Source organism: Pteropus medius, unplaced genomic scaffold (genome assembly GCF_902729225.1).
Source record: "Pteropus medius unplaced genomic scaffold, Ma_sr-lr_union100, whole genome shotgun sequence".
Taxonomy (NCBI): Eukaryota; Metazoa; Chordata; class Mammalia; order Chiroptera; family Pteropodidae; genus Pteropus; species Pteropus medius.
Window position 1 is genome coordinate 627,640 of NW_024346150.1, and position 19,582 is coordinate 647,221.

Genomic DNA, 19,582 nt, shown 5'->3' on the forward strand with positions numbered 1-19,582 from the left:
GAAAGAGGGAGCCTGTCAGCATCTCCAGGAAAATATGTGAGTCTAATATGCCCCCTTATTAAAAATCAGGCTAGAGTCTTATCTATTGGGATCAGAACTGGCCAATAGAAAGGGTAAGTAGAGATCTGTTCATCTATACAAGGGGCTTCACAAAGGAACTTTGGTCCTTTTTCAGACAAAAGAAACAGGTGTCTGAAGGCATGCACAGCAGGTGTGTGTGTTAGTGTGTGCGTGTGCACGCATATATGTGTGTAGTGGTGGGTCCCAGCTATGTGAAAGTATGTGTGTGTGTGTGCATGTGTGTGTGTGTGTGTGTGTGTGTGTGTGTCCAGGAGTGGGTGCTGCCACAGCTCCCAGGGCTTCTCCCTGTGGTGATGCATTTACTGCCTCTGTTGTGAGGGGAATGGTAATTTCAGTGCCATAAAGCTTAGTGACAAATTGAGATGCTGGAGTGCTCTATCCTCTTAAGTCTCAGTACCGGAGGTTGGTGGGGGAAAGGGAGAAAGGAAAGGGAGAGAATGCCACTGTTCCCGAGCTTCTCTGCTCCATGCTATCCTGGGGGTTTCAGGTGAATGGCTGCGCTGTTGGGGCGAGCAGCCAAGATGTAGATGACATTCTCCCGCAGGAAGGCAGGCCAGTCCACAAATCTGGAGTGGAATCAAAGAACAGGTTTGTGAGGCTGGTTGCAGAGCCCAGAGGTTCATGAGACCTGATCCCAGTGACAGCACAACTTGAGCCAGACAAAACTCAGGGAAGCCCTGTCTTGTGCCTGACATGGTTATGGGCAGCTGCGTTTCCAAGCTGACAGACCAGCTGGCTGGCTCTATGGCTATGGGATCAAATGTGCATTCCCAGAGCCTAGTTTCTCAGGTGGACACTTGCTACTTTGGGGTGACAACGGGCAATGCCCTCTCTTATATGTATGTGTTGGGGACTTGGGGGTACAGACAGCTGGAGGAAGAGGTCCCACTCACCTGGACTCATGCTCTGTAGGCAGCAGGACCTTGTCTTGATTCTTGCTGCTGATGCTGGCTGGGCTGCTGTCTGCTATGGGACCTACATGGCTGACACTGTTGGACACAAGAAAATGTGGGACAGTGAAAAGCCTGGCCCATCCCAAACTCTGGTGAACTCATGGCTCTGGATGGAGTTTGGAGCAGAGGCTGCTCTATGCCTCGGCCAATAGGAGTCACTGTCCTCTGTCTAATGCACAGAAGAATCCTCTCCTGGCTGTTGGCAGGAGAAACAGGGAAGTTCTTTTCATATCTAGGGCCATTTGGCATGGAAAAGAGAGGAGTGTACATGAGTGGGGGCAGGGATAGGTAAGGAGCAGACCTGACACTGCAGGAAGGAGTCTCTGGGAGGCTTTTGCGGAACCAAGAGTGCTGGGCATGGCGGCACTCTGCCTCACTGATGGTGCTCCCGTTGCCCTGTGCCAGGAAGGTGGCTCGGGCTCGCTCTCGTTCTTTGACAGTCAGAAGCCTTAACAGAGAGTTCTGGGGAAGAAGAGACAATTTAAGATCTTGGAGGTGAAAATATTTTGTAAACTGTAAAGCCACAGAGAATCCTATCTCCATTACCACCTCTGCAACCTCCCTTTGAAGCTGCCTAGAGCCTTTCTGGTATCACTGACATTTTCAGTGAGGGGCAGTGCAAATCAGTCTTCCTTGAGCAGTTTCTCCACTAGGCACTGACTGGGTCACATATCACTGGATGGAACCTGAGCCCTTCCCTAGGTCCCTGCGCAGACAGTACCCAGTGCTCCCTCAGCCTGCCCAGCATGCTTCCCAGGTCTCTGCCACTCAGTATGCCAAGGACATAAACCCCAGCTGGCCCTCACCTGGGGACGCAACTGCTGCAGAAGTAGGAGGGACTCATGGGACAGGAAGTCAGGCCACTCTATGTGTCCTCGATGTTCAGGGTCCAGGGCTGCAAACTGGCGGGCTGCCTGCTCTTCTTGTTCCTCGCTTAGAGCTCTGTCACTGTCCCCCCGCTTTGCTGCTTGATGGCGGTAGCGCAGAAAGTCCTCCAGAGTCAGGGAGCAATCTGTGGGGAGGCACCACATGCTAGCCATGCCCAATCCTTCCTCAGCCTCTGGGGCACCTCTACTCACCTCTAGGGTACCCTCCAGAGACCCCATATCCATAGCTCTGGTCGAGTTTTTGTCTCCCATAGCTAAGATAACTCTGGCTGTGACCAGGATTGGGTGCCCCTGCTGGCCAACAGCTTGGGAACAGGCCTATTTATCCCCTACCCACCAAATTCCAGAATACTCCTTTCATGGATCATCCTAGAAAGTATGAAGGAAAAATCATCATGGCTCCCCTCCGTCCAGCAGCACCATCCAGCCTTACCAGGGATGACTTTACACTGCTGAAAGGTCTCGGTGAGGCTATACATTTCCTCCTCAGTTAATAGCAAGTTGAGGTTGTCCTAAAAATAAATAAATAAATAAAAATTGCTGAGTCAGTGGCCACATAGGCCAGGAAGAAAGAAAGGCCAAAGATGAAGAGAAATGGAAACAGTATTTCAACTGAAAGGTAATTCTGCTATGATCTAATCCCAGCTTCTCATTTACAATCAAGGAGACTGAGGGCCCAGATAGGGAAAGGACTTGCTTAGAGTTGCCTAACTCTAGGGAAGAATCTTCCCCAGAATCCAGGTATCTGACTCCACCTCTAGTCCCTTTTATTAAAATAATGGTTTTTAAATTATTTTCTGAGATACCTTAGGGCTTCCTTGGAAGTGCCTTAGGAAGCTGCTGCAAGGGAGAAGAAGGCTAGTAAGTGGGAAGAGTTGTTAATCCCTGGCTCCATCTACCAGAGCAGTTTCATCTTTATCCATTTTATGAATTTGGCTGCTGTGTTAGACTGTGCTAAGAGCATTTTAGTTTAAAAAAAGTTTAATTCTAACTCTGCTCCTAGTGGGTTGTATCACTTTAAATAACTCCGAAATGGTTTCGAAAGAGATGCCATCATGAAAAAGTTCTGAAAACCAAATGAGTTTTTTTTTTGTGGTGCCATAGAAGTTTCATTCCAAAAAGAGTACTGACATGTTATTTTGTTTATAGTCCTTATGGTCTTTAAAATACCAAAGATTCTTTCTGGTAGGTTATTTTTCCTCCTAAAATACCAGCAAGGAACAGGAGCAGACATTTCATGAATATTCATTTGTGGATTTCATAAAGAACTCAAACCACTCTTTCAATAAACACTTACTGAGCACTTAGTATATGCTGGGCACAATGGTGTGTAACACTGTGAGATGTTCACGTAGCTGGAGTATAGTGTGTGTGCGTGCACGCACGTGGGTGTGTGTGTAGGAGGGTAGGGTAGGAAGGAATGATGAAAGGGAGGGAAAGTAGGCAGAAGCCTCATTGTAAGTGCCTCAAATGCCCTATATTGAGCCCTTCAAACTGGGCCTTTATTCTGAGGGCAAAGGGGAATCACTAAATGGCTTTTAAGTGTGAGGTACCATGGTCAGATCTTTGCTGTGTGGAGAATGGATTAGAGGGTCAAAGTCTGGAGGCATGGAGGGCTGTTAGGTGGCTACTGTAATAGTACAGATAAGAAAAGATGACTAGCTAACTAAGACATAAGAATGGAGAAGAGGGGAGAGATTTGAGAGATATTAGGAGGAAGAACCAATAGGACCTGTTGATTTACTGGATGTGAGGGATGAAGGACAGAATGAGTTGAAATTGGTGACTGGGGGTGTGGCTGGGTTGTATACTACTCACAGAGATAAGGAATAGAAGGAGAATAGGTTTTGGGAGAAAGATAAGTTCATTTGGGGGCATGCTGAGTATGAAGTATATGAGACATTGAGATGAATGTAAGTCTAAGAGACAGAGGAAATTTAGGTCTGGACACACAGATTTGAGAATGATTAATGTTTAGATGGTGGCTGTAGCCATTAAAGTAGATGAAGTTACCCGGAGAGGGAGTGTACAGTGATAAAGGAAGAGTGTTAACAACAGAACCCTGTGGACACCAGCACTGAGGACTGGGACAAGAAATGAACTAAGAGTACTTATAAAGAATGGTCAGAGAAGAAGGCAGGAAGAGAATTGGTAGAGAGTACCGGAGGCCAAGAAAAGAAAGTCGCACAATGTAGGAGGTAATGTATATGATTATACAAGTATGATTGGATTTTACTGATTTTCTATCTTCTCTAGTTCCCATATTTTATAATATTTCTCATAAAAAAATATTTGAACCTTAAAAAAAAGAAGGGACAATAGTAAGTCATATATAGTCAGAGAGGTCAAGTAAGAAGATGCCTGAGAAAAGATCAGTAGACTTGACAATTAGGTCACTGGTAATCTTAAGAAGAGCCAGTTCAGCAGAATGATGGATGCAGAAAGCAAAGTATAGGTGGTTTATGAGCCACAAGGAGATGATGAAGTCCTTTTAAGAAGCCTGGCGTGAAGGGAAGGAAAGAAAGGGGAAGAGCCTGAAAGAAACCTTCGTAAAAAGTCTGGTAGAGAGTGGTGATAATGCTGGTGAGAATGTGACAGAAAGCCAGGAAGGGATCCCTGTACTCCTGGGGATTAGGAAGGAGACACCCTCAACCCTGGACCACGTCAGCAGAACACTACAAAGTTGCTGAGAGTGAAAAGGCTGGCTTTTGGAGGGGTGGTGACTAGAGAAGACTGTAAAGCAGGATCTGCTGTGGCATATACCAGACGGGGAAGATGTTCAAGTGGCTGGAAATACTGTTCTGTACTTCAATCTTATGGACAAGCCATAGAGAAAGTGGTACCTTATTTGTTAGAAAGTGGTACATCTCTAGTTCTAGGCAGTAGGAAGAAGAAGCAGATGCCTGTTACTCTGAAATCAATTTATAATGAAGATATCTATAGGATAGCAGATCAATAAAGGAAGATCTGAATTCTATTCAGGTGTGTTGCAAAATGGATATGAATCTGGCTTTTTGTCTTTTTGAAAGATGATAGGCATTTATATATAATTTGCAAAGTTCTGAATCACTTCAGAAATGAAGAACAAATGCTCCTAAGAGTTAGGTGGTAGGCCAAGAGAGGATCTTAGAAGTAAGAAATTTTCCTGTGACAGAATCAACTCCTACTGAAAGCAAGTTGGTTATGATTTCAGGTTGGTTTTTCAGATGAATACAACAAATGACAACTACAGACTATCAGAGAAAGCACTGCTCCAAGCAGAATTACTTTTGAGTAATTAGGCTTCATCCTATCCATTCAGTCCTTTAGTTCAGTGGTTCTCAAATGGGGATGATTTTGCTCCCCCAGGACACATTTGGTAATATCTGGAGACATTTTTGGTTGTCACAACAGGGGATGGATGCCACTGACATCTAATGGGGTAGAGGCCAGGGATGCTGCTAAACATCCTACAATGCATACAGCCCCCATAACAAAGAATTACTATGCCCAAAATGTCAGTAGTACTGAGGTAAAGAAAGCTCCTCCTAGCTCTAGGACCCTTGTATCTACTATTGGAAAACTCTTCAGGTCACTGCCTAGAAACCAGTGTTCCAAGACTGGGCCTCCAGGAAAAGTGCCAAGTCCCCTGTAGTGCAGCAGCCCTCCATCCCTGGAATCCAGGCTCACACAGTAGTGGCAGCTCCAGCCTGTTTCCGTGTGGGCCATCTCGATCACCTCTGCTCCACTGTCCCCTTGGATATAGCCCATGCGGCGCAGGCAGCCATCATGGAAAACCCTGGTGCAGACCCTGCATGGGAAGAGGCTCTCGGCTGTCCAGACCTCACAGACATCACACATTTCATCGTTGACAACCTGGGGAAAGATGGCAGGAATGAACAGAAATGTATAAGCACAGGCAGCAAGATCTTCGACCACCAAGCACAAAGCTACCCATATGGGGCTGAGTTTCTCTGGAGCAGCCAAGAGAGAAACTCCAAGTGAAGCCAGTGTTAAGGCACTAGCACTTTCTCTCTGGAAGGCAAGAACTAGCAGGCTCTTCCAGCTGCTCAGTCCTCATGTTTCTGAACACGACTGCTACTAGCATTTTTAGAAAGATTCATCTGTTGTGAGAGATTGTCCCAAGAATTGCAGGACACTTAGCATCCTGGCTTTCTTGGCACCAAATACCAGTAGCAAATACCAGCAACTCCCACAGTTACTGTGACATTCCCAAACTCCCCCCACTCCCACAAATTTCCAAATGCCCCCTACAAGGGGTAGTACTATCCCTTAGGTGGGAGGGCTGGCAGAAGACCTGCCATGGTGTCATTCCTTGTTACTCATTGCCTCAAGTCTTTCACTAAGACTGCTCTAGGCTGTAACTGACATTTTTATTCTTGTGGAAGAAACTCAATTGTTCTGGAGTCAACTCCAACTTTTTGGTTTTGGATCCCACTTCAATCACACCCAGGCCTCCCTGTCCTGCTTCCCAGTCCTCAGAAGGTCTAAGACTGGAGGATATCTGCCCTAACTGGACACTCACAGGCTCTCTGGGTTCCAAGCAGATATCTGGAGGCTTGTCGTCATCCAGCTTCCGGGTGGGGCGAATGAAGGCAGGAGGTGTGAAACGATTGGTCCTGTCAAACTCCTCAGGCTCTACTCCACGCCCATCTCGGAGCCTCTCCCAGGCTACACGGTAGATGCTGCTCTCTTCTTGGAGCACTGGAATGCTTGCCTCTGTTTCTTTCTCCTCCTGCACTTCCTGGACAGAGCCCTCTACAGTCCCACGGCGGGACCCTGGAAGCTCACCTGTACGTCGGATGGAAGGCCTGTCCCGCAGCCCATCCTTGAAGGCAGACACAGCCAGGCTTACCTTCTGTACCTGCTCCACTGTCTGCCGCTTGGACATCAACACCCCCATGGCTCTGTGGACAAAAAGCAGAGGGGCCCAGACTCAGCCAATGGCTGACCATGTTGAGCCAATCAGCTTCAAGCATTCACCTAAGTGGCAAGTGCTATTAAATAGTTTCTTCCATTCTGGAATTCATTAGTGGTGGGGTGGAGAGAGCAACTGTTAAAGAGTCAGAAGACATCGGTTGTACTTCTGATTGGCCCTGTGGCTTTAGATTTCCCCTCTCTGAAATAAGGGCTATCTTCCTAGTGCACTTCACAGGGCCATCATGAAGATAACATTCGAAAATGGGTTTAAAACAGAGACTCATGGACATGGACTATAGACTAGTGGTTACCAGAGGGGAGGGAGGAGGCAGGGGAGGTAGATGGATTAAAGGGGGTCAAATATGTGGTGACAGAAAGAAATCTAACTATGGGAGGTGAACACACAGTGTAAATATATATATGCCTTACTGTTAAAGTGTACAGCTGAAACTTATTGGATTTTGTTAACCAATGTCACCATAATAAATAAATAAATTTAAAAAATAAAGAATAAAAATAAGAAAATGGGTTTAACAGTGCTTAGAGACTGGAAAGCAGTCTGCAAATGTGAATTGGTATCTCTGTGTTTCTTCCTGTCCCAAAGCCAATTAGGTCCAGAGTTCAAAGACCTCTGCTACTTTGAGGTAGTCTCTCTTCTGCCACACAAGATGACCAAGGTTTAAAGCAAGACTGCAGCAACACATTTCAGACTTCTGACTGAAGTAAAGCTTCTCCAGTAAGCGCTGCACACAATGCAGCCAAGATAATCCACATCAAATACCCACTTTTTGAGTCAGAGTGAATGAACTCCTATTTTTAGAGGACTCCTGAATGGGCAATCAGGAAACTATCGCCCTATTCATGTGGTCAAGTTCACAAACACTCTTTTGCCTCTCTAATTAGTAACTATGCCTCTTTATAGGTCTGTTTTTCTATCAACAGACCCAACAAGAGATAAGTGGCCCATTACAAACTCTAAGGTGCTTCCTATACTTCTAAGCCTTCATTAATGTCACTCCCGCATTTTCTGCTTTGATTTTCTGAACTGTGAAAGAAAAGTCCATATGCTTTACAAAGTAACATCATTCTTGCTCTTCTTCTGCAGTAAAAGGGTACAGCATTAGAAAGTGAGGGCATGACATGGCACACTGTAAAGCTCTCTGCTATTTCCTAGCCTAAGGGGTATTAGTGGAATTCAGCTGGGGAATGCTTGTTCTAAGTAAAGTGGAGCAGAAAGTCCATTTTAGCCATTCTTTCAATCCATTATAATCTAGGCTTATTGAACAATACTATGTGCAAGGCACTAACCACTCATAGGAAATAGAAGACAGGAAAACAGTCTCACCACTGAAGCTACTTAATATCAGAACTCAAAGAATAGTAAGACAAAGTGCTGGAAGTGCCTAAAGGAAGATGAGACCACACTATTGGGAGTCAAAGTGGATCTTGAATGATGGATAGGAATTTACTCTCTATTTCTTTTGGGAAAAAGGTGATAAGGGGTAGAAGGAGAGGTTAGGGCCAATTAGAAAGCTACCATAATAGTCCAGGTAAGAGGTAGAGGGTTTAAACTGAAATGGCGGCAGCAGGAATGATACTGACTGAATCTATCTGATACCATGAAAATAGAATTAGAGAAATTTAGAAATAAAATGATAACTGATCAAGGGTAAAAGGACAGAGAGCAGTTGTATATTTATTTCCCAGGTTTATTGAGATATAAATAACATATAACATTGTGTAAGTTTAAGGTGTACAATGTGATGATTTGATACATGTAAATTTTGCAAAATGCTTATCTCAATAAAGTTGGTTAGCACATCCTTTACCTCACATAATTATGTTGCTATGGTGAGAACATTAAAGCTCTACTCTTACAGCAACTTTCAAGTATACAACACAATATTGTTAACTATAGTCACCACGCTGTACATTAGATCCCGGAACTTATTCGTCTTAAACTAAATGTTTCTACCCTTTGACCAACATCTCCCAATTTCCCCCACCCCTAAACCCCTGGATGTTTCTATAAGTTCGATGACTTTAGATTCCACATATAAGTGAGATCATACAGTATTTCATTCAGTCTTTTCTGTCTGACTTCTTGAGAGGGCAGTTTTAAATCAACTAGCTAGAAGAACAGTATTGCTATTTATAGAAAGTGGGGAATAAAAAAGAGGGACAATGAAATTGGATTTTGTACATGTTGAATTAAAGATGTCTGTGGAATATTCAGGTGTTATGTTATCCCCTGCTTAAAACTTTTCAATGGCTTTCTATAGCTTTCAAGGTAAAGTCCTTCCTCCAAATCAGGCTCTGTACCATGGCTTGTGAAGCTCTGCTTGGTCTGGCCACCCTTCCTTACTCTGTGTTCCAACCACACTGGCCCTCTTTCAGTCAGTTTGCCATGCTCCCTCTATTTTTTGAGAACTCTGAACATTCTTTCCCATATGACTAGTACCTATTCATCTGTCAGAGCTCAGCCCAAGAATCACTTTCTCGGGGAAGTCACCACTGATCTCCAGTCAAGGTCCGAGGGCTCATAGCACCATGCTCTTCTGCTCTAGAGAACTTATCTTTGTCATTACATATTCGATAGGATGATTATTTGATCAATGTCAGTTTCCTCTATTAGATTGTTTTCACCCTGCACAGTGTCTATCTCCACGGCCTCGTAATGTGCCTGGAAGAGAACAGACACCTAATAAACATTTCTCAATTAATTGTGGAGAAGTCTTTTTGATTTTTTAATAAAGCCTTAACACATATAATTTCTGATGACAGCTACATCTTCTTTCCAGAAACAACTCTTATATGCACCACAGTGGTACAAATTCCTACCTTGCCTGGGTGCTTGCCCTGCCACAACTGTTACCAAAAATCCCTACTCTGTATTTTTTAATTTAAAAACTAGTGAGAAAGAAAAGCTCCATTATCCCCATTTGTAAAGTCTGTTTGTAAAATTAAAGTATATAGCTAAGGAATATTCACTTTGAATAAGTAACTGTCTTTTACAGGGTGGTGGCAAAAGAGATTTGTTAAGGAAATATCTGATGATCAAATTCAGGAAATTGTTTAAGGTGTTCATTCCCCAGTGGATAAGTAAGAAGAAATTGTAACTTAAAAATTCCTTTTTTTCCCCAATTGCAAACAAATATTGGAAATAGGGGAATGGCTAAATTATGGTACAATGGAAGACTGAACAGTATAAAAAATATTGAAGTAAAGATATATTTATTGACATAGAAAGGTGTTCAAAATATAGGAACATACTAATGAAAAAAGCAAGGTACAAAAATGCTTAAGCTATGATCTAATTTTTATAGAATGCATTTTAAAAAATCTTTTTGTTGGTTTGTATTTTCTAATTTTTGTATATACAAAAATTAATTTTTGTATATACAAAAAGATTTTTATATATATATAAAAAAAGTCCTAGGGTTGGAGATCTAGTTACTTGTTTTAGTTCTGGATCTACTGTTCTGTGACGAAGAACACGTTGCTTTCCTGCTTTGGGCTTCTGTTCATGAGTGTGTTTAGAGTATGTAGTCTTAACCATTTAGAATGCTCATGTTCTTTTCCATATTAGGTCCATGCAACCTTATGAGGGTATTCAACCTGGGTGGGGTGGGGCTAGGGGTGGAGAGGAGAGTGTGTATATGTTAGTGATTTTGCTGAGGCTGTGGACCCGGGGTGGCGGGGTGTGGTTCTTGAAGAGGCAGGGCCTATATTCTACCCACACTGCCCACATGCCTCACTAACACCAGGTGTGCTCTCCGGTTAGATGGGAAAGCAAGTCCCCATCTTGCAATGAGAAGACTGGCACATCACACAAAGGAGAATGCAAAATTGACACACAACCCTTCACTGTAGACCTTCCTCAAGATCAATCACTATTGCTAAGGCCAGTGTTTTCCTCAGAAACCTTATGTAGTATGTTTTTCAAATTTTTTGACTGACTCATAATAAGAAATATAGTTTATGATATGACCCTGTACACATGTACTTATAAACACATGTTTATAGATCTGTAACTAAACCCAAAGTTTTGTGAAACAATCCTACTTTTACTATATGTGATACTCCCTGAGATTTTCTATTCTCTTTATTCTGTTTCATTAAAACGATCCAGATAGTGACTCTCTAAAATGATTTCATGACTTCCTAACGGGTCTGGACCAGCAATTTAAAAAATGCAGTCTTAGGATCATTATACATTTTTGATTAAAGAATTATACTGTTGTCTTTTGATTTACAGACAGTTAACTGAAAGAGACAAGAACAACATTGTGGTATATAAGGTAAGCTTTCCTCTTGGCTGGAGTGATTTAAGAACAGAAGTCTCAATCTTGTTTTAAGAATCTGTGTGGTTGGAAGTTCTAGCAGAGATGGACAGATACTAATATGCCTTGACTGAAGAAAACCCTACTCTGAGAGGCTGATCCTCTGACCTATGAGCATATTTAAAAGAATATTTATTGGAGCAATATTTATAGTGATTTAAAGGTGAAAACCTCCTCAACAGGAATATGTAGTCTAGAGTAATAATTTTTAAATGGTGAACTGGCTGGATCCTGGGCAATTGGGAGGTGTCTATAAGAAATTCAAGAAGAGGGGGATTGAAAAAGCATATCAGTTATAATATACATATGTATGTTTGGAAAACAAATATTAAAAGCCATTACTTTTTTTTTGTAACATAGACTACAAAACAACAGTTTTATATATCTTCTTGTTTCTTGGTAATACACAGAAGGTACTAGCTCTCTAAATAGTTTGGGGAAATCCTCTCCCAGAAGCTATATCAGAAGTTTAGGGAGTAATCATAAGATATTTAGGTTCGTCAGAGAAGGCACAGATTGAAAAAAATCTGGAAACCTGGAATAACCATAGAAAATTAACTTTTTCAAGAATGATTCATTGGAGGAAAATCAATGGTATGCATTTGGTTCTTATTGGTGTTTTCAGATAATGTAATAAGAGTTCTAAACAAAGCCAACCAATTAGGGGGATTACTCTGTAAGTGAACCAACTCATTAATAGTGCATCAGCAAACTAACATCTCCCAAACACATTGTAGTCCTGCTACAACCATTACTCTCTGAGTAATGACAAGAATCACTATTAAGCTATCTCAACTGTTAATCATGTCATTGAAATGATTTTGGGAACCTATCCTTAAAGACATTTCAATGAAGACTGAAGATGATATCCATCAGCAAAACAAACAAACAAACATAAAAACAAATAAAAAAAGACATTTCAGTCCTGACCACAAGATCTTATAGTACTGCTATTCCTTTTACATGAGATGGTTCAATTTTCTAGGCCTATAATGCAGAAAATGTAGAGCTGAACTATTAAAAAGAAACCATCAAAATCCAAAGATCTCAAGTCATTTTGAATTGACATGGCTTTGATTTTGAGATAAACTGTGAGGACTCAACAAAATTAGGCTTCAAGAGTGAAGCTAAAAATCTTCATGCTTAATGGAGAGGATAAAACCTGTATACAAAAGACATCTTGATTAAAAGCAAGTGTGCTGAAATATCCAAGATGTGCACCTTGGGTATTTGGGAAATTAACAAAATCAGCTCTAATTTCTAGAGAAACAAGTGGTAGTGATTAGCGATGGGTAAAAACAAATGCCTGGTGAGAAAACCTGGCCCCTTCTGTGCTGAAAGAAGTCCTAGGAAGAAGAGTGAATTAAAAGGAAATCAAGTTGCAAAGATCCCATAAATTATACCTAATGATTACTTCTTTGGCTGGTGGGTGGAATTGGGGTTTTCTACCTCTCTAACAAGGATGAAAGGGGGATAACAAGACATTGTCCTAAGAACGATGTGACTGTCAGTGAATTTGTGGTATTTTGGGATGGCTTGGAAAAAACTTCAGAGGGCAGGAGCAGGTGGTGGTGAGGACAGAAGGACAATAAGATAGAAGATAGAATAGTGCTGTCTGACTATATGATCTGGAGAAAATGAAAATATATGACAACCAGATGCTTCCTTCAGGTAAGAGAGGTCTATACTCTAGATGTATTTGTCAGGCAGTTAAGACATATGTGGGCAGCCTGGAATGTGTGTGTGCGCAAGACACACCCATTTTCTGCAGAGCACATGCTTACAATGAAGTGGGATTATTTATAAAGGAAAAGTGGTGGGAGGAGGAGGGGTTGCTTCACAGCGGGTGCTGGTAGAGAAATAAGGAAGGGAAGGCAGCTAGTGGACCTTTCTTTCCAACTTCTCTATAAAGATTCATAGGTGTGATGAGCTTGGGGGAATATCTCTCCTAAGGGGCAGGAATCTCCTCATTGGACCTGTGAAATGTAAAGTGTCTTACTTGCTTTCAGATGATTCTTGATATGAGAATGGTAACTGTTTGGAAAAGGCTCAGAAACAACTAAAAGATTGCTTGGAGGTATGAGGCTTCCCTAAGTAGGAATAAGGCAAAGAAAACCTCTGAATCGGAGGACAGGGGAAACAACCAGAGTAAGTTGAATGAGTGGAAAAAGGAATCCCAATTTTTCACTGAGATCAAGAGGGAAAAAAATCTATATGGTTCCTGGTGACTTCCATGGAGCATGTGTTTTATAAATCTTTGTTGAATGAATGTTGCAGAGATGACTGGGCAACATAAAGGTTTGAGATTACGGTATCAGGAGCCTTTCTTTTCCCTGAAGTTGGCTAGAGACTGATCAAACTAAATCTTCAAAACTCAGTTTTAGAAACTGCATGGTCACCAGCTCATTTCATCACATCTACTCTTCTTTCCCAAAGGTAGACCCTGACTGGTGGTGAGTTAGGGCTGGCAGGGATGAGAACAGGTAATCGTACAGTAGTTATTGGTGATGTCTTTGACAACAGGAGAGAGCTACAGAATTTGGAAGTTTAGCCAGTGTCCACAACCACAATGATAAGAAAAGAGAGACTCATATTACCAAAGTTAATGGGTTCCTGCATTTATGTTATGTCCTGTGACATGGTGGCCTGGCCCATAGGAGGGCAGTTGCCATAAGGGCATATGTAGGGAGCCCTCCTAGGCTGAGTATGAACTGAGATTGGGCTGGAGAAATGTAGCACGAGTAGCATCCGCACATAGGTGAAAAATTTCAGGGCAGTTGACAAGTGGCTCCATGAAGAATGTGCTTGAAAGATTGCCTGAGAGCCTCAGAGAAAGCCACATACCTAACACAGAAGATGACTGGCCATAAGTATTGAAATACAAGTAGAACCAGGATCTAAAAAATGCAGAATGCACAGCACAGATCTTAAGCTCACTGTGCACATCAACATCAATCTCAAAACTTTAAACAAAAAACATCAAAAAGAGTCCCCTTACCCACTGCTGGTCTTTGAAGAAATTCAAGCCCGAAATCGTCTGGTTGTTCTCCAGTGATTAGATGTTGCTTTAGGAACCTCACCACAGTGCTCTTGAAGCCTGCTCCTAGTCAGCCATTCTGTTGCCTGGCAGTAGCATACAGACTAATTTTAGTTTTCATGTCTACAGACCCTGAAGAGGTCTACCTGGTACCTCCCTGTCCTCCTCCATTCACCTCTGTTTATCCAGCACAGCAGCAATGGCTTTAGCTGGTCCAGGAAGGCATAGTCACCCCAACTGCACAGGGCTCTTTAAGGGTTTCCAAGGAGCAGAAGGGCTGAAGACTGAGTAAAACTGTCTTCTTGTACTCAGCTCAAGAAAATGAAGCATGAGGGAGGCACTGCTGTTGTTTAATATTTACTGAGAGCCTACAAAGCTCTAATATACATGAGAACAAAATTATAGCATGATCTTTAGCCTCTGGGGGCCTGGGATGAATCTTCTTGAAAAGCTACAGTGTTGGCTTCCCACAGAAGCAGAGCAACAGTTAAGGAATAGCACACCATCAGTAACTGGCTGGTGTGATTGCACTTAGCAAGCAGAGCTTTTCAGCAAGATGGAGAGGCACTCCTTGTTCTCTGCTCTGGGGCCCGGAAGCACAAATTCGGCCCCATTTGATGCACTTATTACGCCTCAATTACCATGACTTACGTGTTTGTTGATTCTACAAATATATTCTGAGTGCAGCCTACTATGTGTCAGGCACAAATCAGGTACTTGCTAACTATTGGTAGAATGACAAATGGAACTTCACTCAGCCTGAGAATGCAGTGTGAGTATGTGCATGTGTAGGGGGCATAAGTGTGGGATTAAAAAAAAAAGGTGTTGCTTGAGCTAAATTTTGAAATATGAGTGGGAGTTACCCCAGTGGATAGGGGGGGCAAATAGCATTCCAGGAAGAGGTAAAAGCACATGCCAAGGCATGGAGCTATATGGGGACTCCATCATGGCTTAGATGGTATGAAGCCAGCCGGGTGCTGGATAGAAATAGGCAAGGAAACCTGCCCTCACATAAGAATCAGCCCAAAGAACTGGTTTGAGATAGTAAGCTTAAAATATTTAAGAAGGAAATATAAATTTGGATTTCAGGGAGAAAAAAACACTAGAGAATTGGATTTTCTGAGACCAGGAAACAGGATAGTCCTGGTAAGTCCCAGGGCTGACCAATGAGTGCATTGCTTGGCCTTTGGACCCAACAGGAAACTCCTCTTCACAGCTTAAGAGCTGGTTAAGTGATGATTGTAGTGAATCTCTGGGGCTTTCCCTCAAGGAGACCCATGAGCCTGATTAGGAGGCTAAAAGAAAAAAAGAAATGAAACAAAAAAGGAGAGAGAGAAAGCAAGCCAGTCAACCTACATATTGTTGTTTTAGGGAGAGAACCCCAGTAAGATGAAACATTTCTTAAACCAGAGATCATGTATGTAAAGGTCTTCGTAGGCTATAACATGTTATCCAAATATAAGGTACTATCATGATTATCATAAGAAGCCAAGAGTGTGGCCAGTTTACTCAGCACATATGGGCAAAAGTAATGTGGGCAGGGCAATGGCAGGGGGGCTAAGAATATGGCTGTCAGAGATGGAGGCACAAATAGCAGTTGCTTTTCAGTGATGCCTGGGAAAAGGCATACTCTACATTGATTCCTATGGATACTCTGTAAAGCTGTAATTTTCCCCTTATTTTTCTTATTTTTTATAGTAAATGATTAGAGAAATGCAGACTGATTCTATATGAACTCTTCAAAGGCAAGGAACTCTCATGTTTATCTAGCATAGTGCCTGGCAAGTAGGTAGCATTTAGTAAACGTATGTGGGTCTCTGAGGGGATTGTTGGAAGGGGAAAAAGGATGGAGGGGGATGTTATAAAGGAAAAAATAATCATGTCTCCAGCTGGACATTGATGGTTTTGGTTTCTTGGTCCAAAGTTGGTAAGCGATTCCTGTTAGAACTTGATCATTAAGATTGAAGGGTAAAGTGGATCAAAGTCCTATTAGAAATGAATAAATCAATTTGGGAAATGAAGGTAGCAAAAACCAAGAGCACTACTGGAGAAAATCTTGTGGGACTGGAAGATAATAGATTCTGTAGCTAAAATAAAGGAAACGATTTGCATAAATATGATCCACTTAGGAACAGGTGTACTGGGAAAAAAATATAGGGAGTATGGGAAATAGGCTGGGGAAGGTCCTATTATTCATGATCGAGGAAGAGGAAGCACCGTCAAAAAATGGCAAGTGTGGGTGGAAGAAAATCACAACAATGTGGTCAGATAAGATGTGGAAGGTTGAAGGCTGAAAAATCCACACATATTGATATACACTCAAGTGCAAATGGGTGAACCATTGTCTTCCCTTTTATTTCTCTTTGGAGAGAGCATTTTTGTTAGTTTTTTTTTTGTGGCTGTTATTGCTAAGGCTACCTGGTTACATCCTTCACACCCGTTCTGGAATGATTTGATTTGCAGACTTATGTTGTGATTAGTAAAGAGTTAGCATTCTTAGGAGGTGATACCCAAGGTCCAATATTTGGGAGCATCTAGCAATTTTTCCAGGGTCACGAGTGGGTGTTCAATACCAAGAGCCCGCAATGAAAAGACCGCTTTAGGAATAAAACCCCAATGATAAATCTCTGAATTGGAGCAAAGATCATATTTGCAGGCTTGCTTCTTTTGATTTTCTTTTAAAATATATATCCCTGTTTATTTTGGCGTGTTAAGCAGATAAGAAGGGTCTGTACTGAAAGGACATTATAAACAACTCTGTAATGGGATGGTTCTTAACCAATATAAACCTTTATCAATTTACTCCATTGAGCTGTCCAAGAGATGCCACACCCATGCTTCAAGCAGTAATCGAGTTAAAAACAAAAGCTAACAATTGATAAACAGGTTCTGTTTTCTTACAAGCCTGATCTCTCTTCTCACTGTGTAACCCAAGGAGCCCAAGGAAGCCACTTCTATTAAAGGAGGCTATCACTAGGTTTGGCTAGATGGAAGAAGGGAGGATGGGAATAGGAAAGCTCTCCCAAAAAGCCTCTGTGGTGAATTCCATTGCTTAGCTTCCTCATTACTCCATTCTTGGACAAGAAACTAGAGTCTGTCCTTGGTCCCAATTCACACTCTTGGGATTCAGGTGGAATGAAAGTGCTGCCACAGCTGAGGGGGCGAGATGAGGGTACATCACTGTCTCATGCAGGCCCTCTGCACTCCCCAGACAATGTTAAGCCCTCCTTGGTTCTGCACCTTTCCCACCCTCCTCCTCCTCATGCAGAGGCACTTTTGGACAAAAGTATCCTGAGTGTTATTTGTGGACCAATGTCTGCTGGTGCATACAGTCAGATGGCCACAGGACAGGGTATATCATGCTTCCTAAAAGTGAGCTAGTCTCTCCTTCCTCCTCCTCAAGGATTCTGTATCAGAGGGTGGTCTCAGGACGCTCCATCCTCTGAAGGGTTCCTCTAGTTCCCCGGAGCAAGTCCTATCAAAGACCACACCCAGAGGCCTCTCCCAGTTAAGTCCAGAGCCACTCAGAGGCATCTTTACAATGAGGTTGCCACTGAAGGACGACACACCCAGAAATCTGGAGATTCAGTGGAAATTAGTTCCTGCAGCAGTCTCAGTACCTATTAAAATGTCCTCATCCACTTATTTAACCATCACATTTACTGAACATAGGAAAACCCTATGCTTGGTACCTTAATGCGACATTTAAAAACGTACATTCTTGTTTCTGCTTCTCCTTGATACTTTTTCCCAAATAAACTGAAAAAAAGATTTTATGATTCCAAGCTTTGTGACCTTGGGCAAATTGCTAAATCTCTAAAGTGCCTAATGTTTAAAAGGCTGTTGTAAGGATTATATAAGATGTTAAACATCTCTATAGAACTTGGCACATTGGTGCTCAATAATCCTACATATCCTTCCCTTTTTCAAAGGACTTTCTTGACAGGACCTGCCAGAGTAAGTTAGTCCACCAGAGTTTACTTCTTTTTTCCTGATGGTGAAACCCAGGGGCTCAAATCTCCTTTCTTTGCTTCAGAGGCCTCACTGGTCCTCCCCTCCCTTCTGCCCCGTGCTTTTACAGAAGTTCCTGCCTTCCCTAAAATCCAGCTTGCAGCCAAACAGGCTACCACTGAAAATATAAATTGTAATGGCGGGGAGGGACTGAGGGACAGTGGACAAATGCAGCAGCCCCACAAGGCCTCTGCCTCTCGATCACGCCGGAGGGACACAAGTTAGGGCACACTGAGCATTAAAGGGGGTTAAGGCCAAAGTGCTTTTGGGGCACATGGCAAGTTACTCCTGGCCTGGATCCCATGGCTGCATCCTCTCCCCCAGGCAGAGTTTCCTTCTCGGCAATTCTAGCGTGCAGTCTAAGGTCTTTATATAGGGGTCCTCCCCATCTCAAAGGCTGCAGAGACTCCCTATATTCTTAAAGGGTCTTCCCCTCAGGTCTTCTCTTGCCCTCCCTCGTTACACAGACGGTCTCTCTGGGGATGGTACACTACACATGGGCCTCCCCATGGCAGCAAATGCAGAGCGATCCCTGGAAGTCTCCGTTCACACAGGGGGGCTTCCATGGGGGCGGCTCCCACACATTGCCTCTGGGATTCTCTCAAAGGGTAGAGGCAGCAGTCAGGTTTTATACATTTACACAGGGACTTCCTTGGGGGCAGCTCCCACACAACACCTCAGGGTCCCCAGAGGGTTGTCGGCGGCCCGCAGACCCACCCGGTAGGGTACTTGCCGAGTCCCCGCCGCCCCCGCCCCCTCTTACCCGGACAGTCAGGGCGCGGGGCGCGGGACGCGGGTCCGGGGCTGGCGGACTCTACACCGCTGGCCCCGCGCCGCCCATGGCCGCTCGGGAGCCGGCGTGCTGGGACCGAGCGCCGGGAGCAGGCGGCGCGGGCGGAACAGCAGGCTGAGGCGGCGGCGGCGGCGGCGGCGGCGCGCGCGCCCCGAGCACACCCACCCTCCCCGCCCCCCGCCCCGCGCGACTGCGGCGCGTGCGCCCGCGCGAGGCCACCTCCGCGGGCGGGTGGGCGCGCCCCACCCCGCCCCCTGCGCCTCGAGGTGCGGCCCTCGAGGCTCAGCTGGTGACCTCGCACGGGAATGAGACGCGGAGTGACCAGGGGAGGGCGGCGGCCGGCTGTGGGGAGCCGTCGGTCCGGGTGCCAATGGGCGCTCCCCATCAGCGCCCGGCGCCGCAGAGCCGGGACTGCGCCAGTCCAGCCGCCCGCGGCAAGGTCAGTGTCCTCCCGTAAGAAGCGTCCAGGGAGTGGGCACCGCCGAGAGCTGAGGCCGCTCGCAGCTCCCGCCCGCGCCAGGACAAAGCGTTCTGCCGCCCGCACCCGGCTGGGGAGC

General features: G+C 44.0%; 1 protein-coding gene across 2 annotated transcripts; it reads right to left on the reverse strand.

Moving 5' to 3' along the window:
- Window positions 1-306: 306 nt before the first annotated feature.
- On the reverse strand, window positions 307-19,035 carry PHF24 (PHD finger protein 24). Of its 2 annotated transcripts, none has more exons than XM_039875496.1 (8): window positions 18,996-19,035; window positions 6,447-6,828; window positions 5,591-5,776; window positions 2,355-2,433; window positions 1,841-2,046; window positions 1,336-1,496; window positions 975-1,070; window positions 307-647 (listed from the first exon to the last, which is right to left on the reverse strand). In XM_039875496.1, the coding sequence occupies exons 2-8, from the start codon at window positions 6,822-6,824 to the stop codon at window positions 551-553; spliced, it is 1,203 nt and encodes a 400-aa protein (XP_039731430.1). In that variant the 5' UTR covers window positions 6,825-6,828; window positions 18,996-19,035; the 3' UTR covers window positions 307-550. The 2 variants fall into 2 exon arrangements, with proteins under 2 accessions (XP_039731430.1, XP_039731431.1); XM_039875497.1 differs by lacking the exon at window positions 18,996-19,035 and adding an exon at window positions 14,183-14,249.
- Window positions 19,036-19,582: the final 547 nt, after the last annotated feature.

What these genes read in the sequence shown, in the direction of transcription:
- PHF24 (XM_039875496.1), bottom strand. Translation starts at nt 6,824, where the DNA reads ATGGGGGTGTTGATGTCCAAGCGGCAGACAGTGGAGCAGGTACAGAAG. An exon ending in GCTGGAGCTGCCACTACTGT is followed by an intron (nt 2,434 to 5,590) that starts GTGAGCCTGGAT and finishes ATTTATTTTTAG; the next exon opens with GACAACCTCAACTTGCTATT. An exon ending in TGCAGCAGTTGCGTCCCCAG is followed by an intron (nt 1,497 to 1,840) that starts GTGAGGGCCAGC and finishes CTTCTTCCCCAG; the next exon opens with AACTCTCTGTTAAGGCTTCT.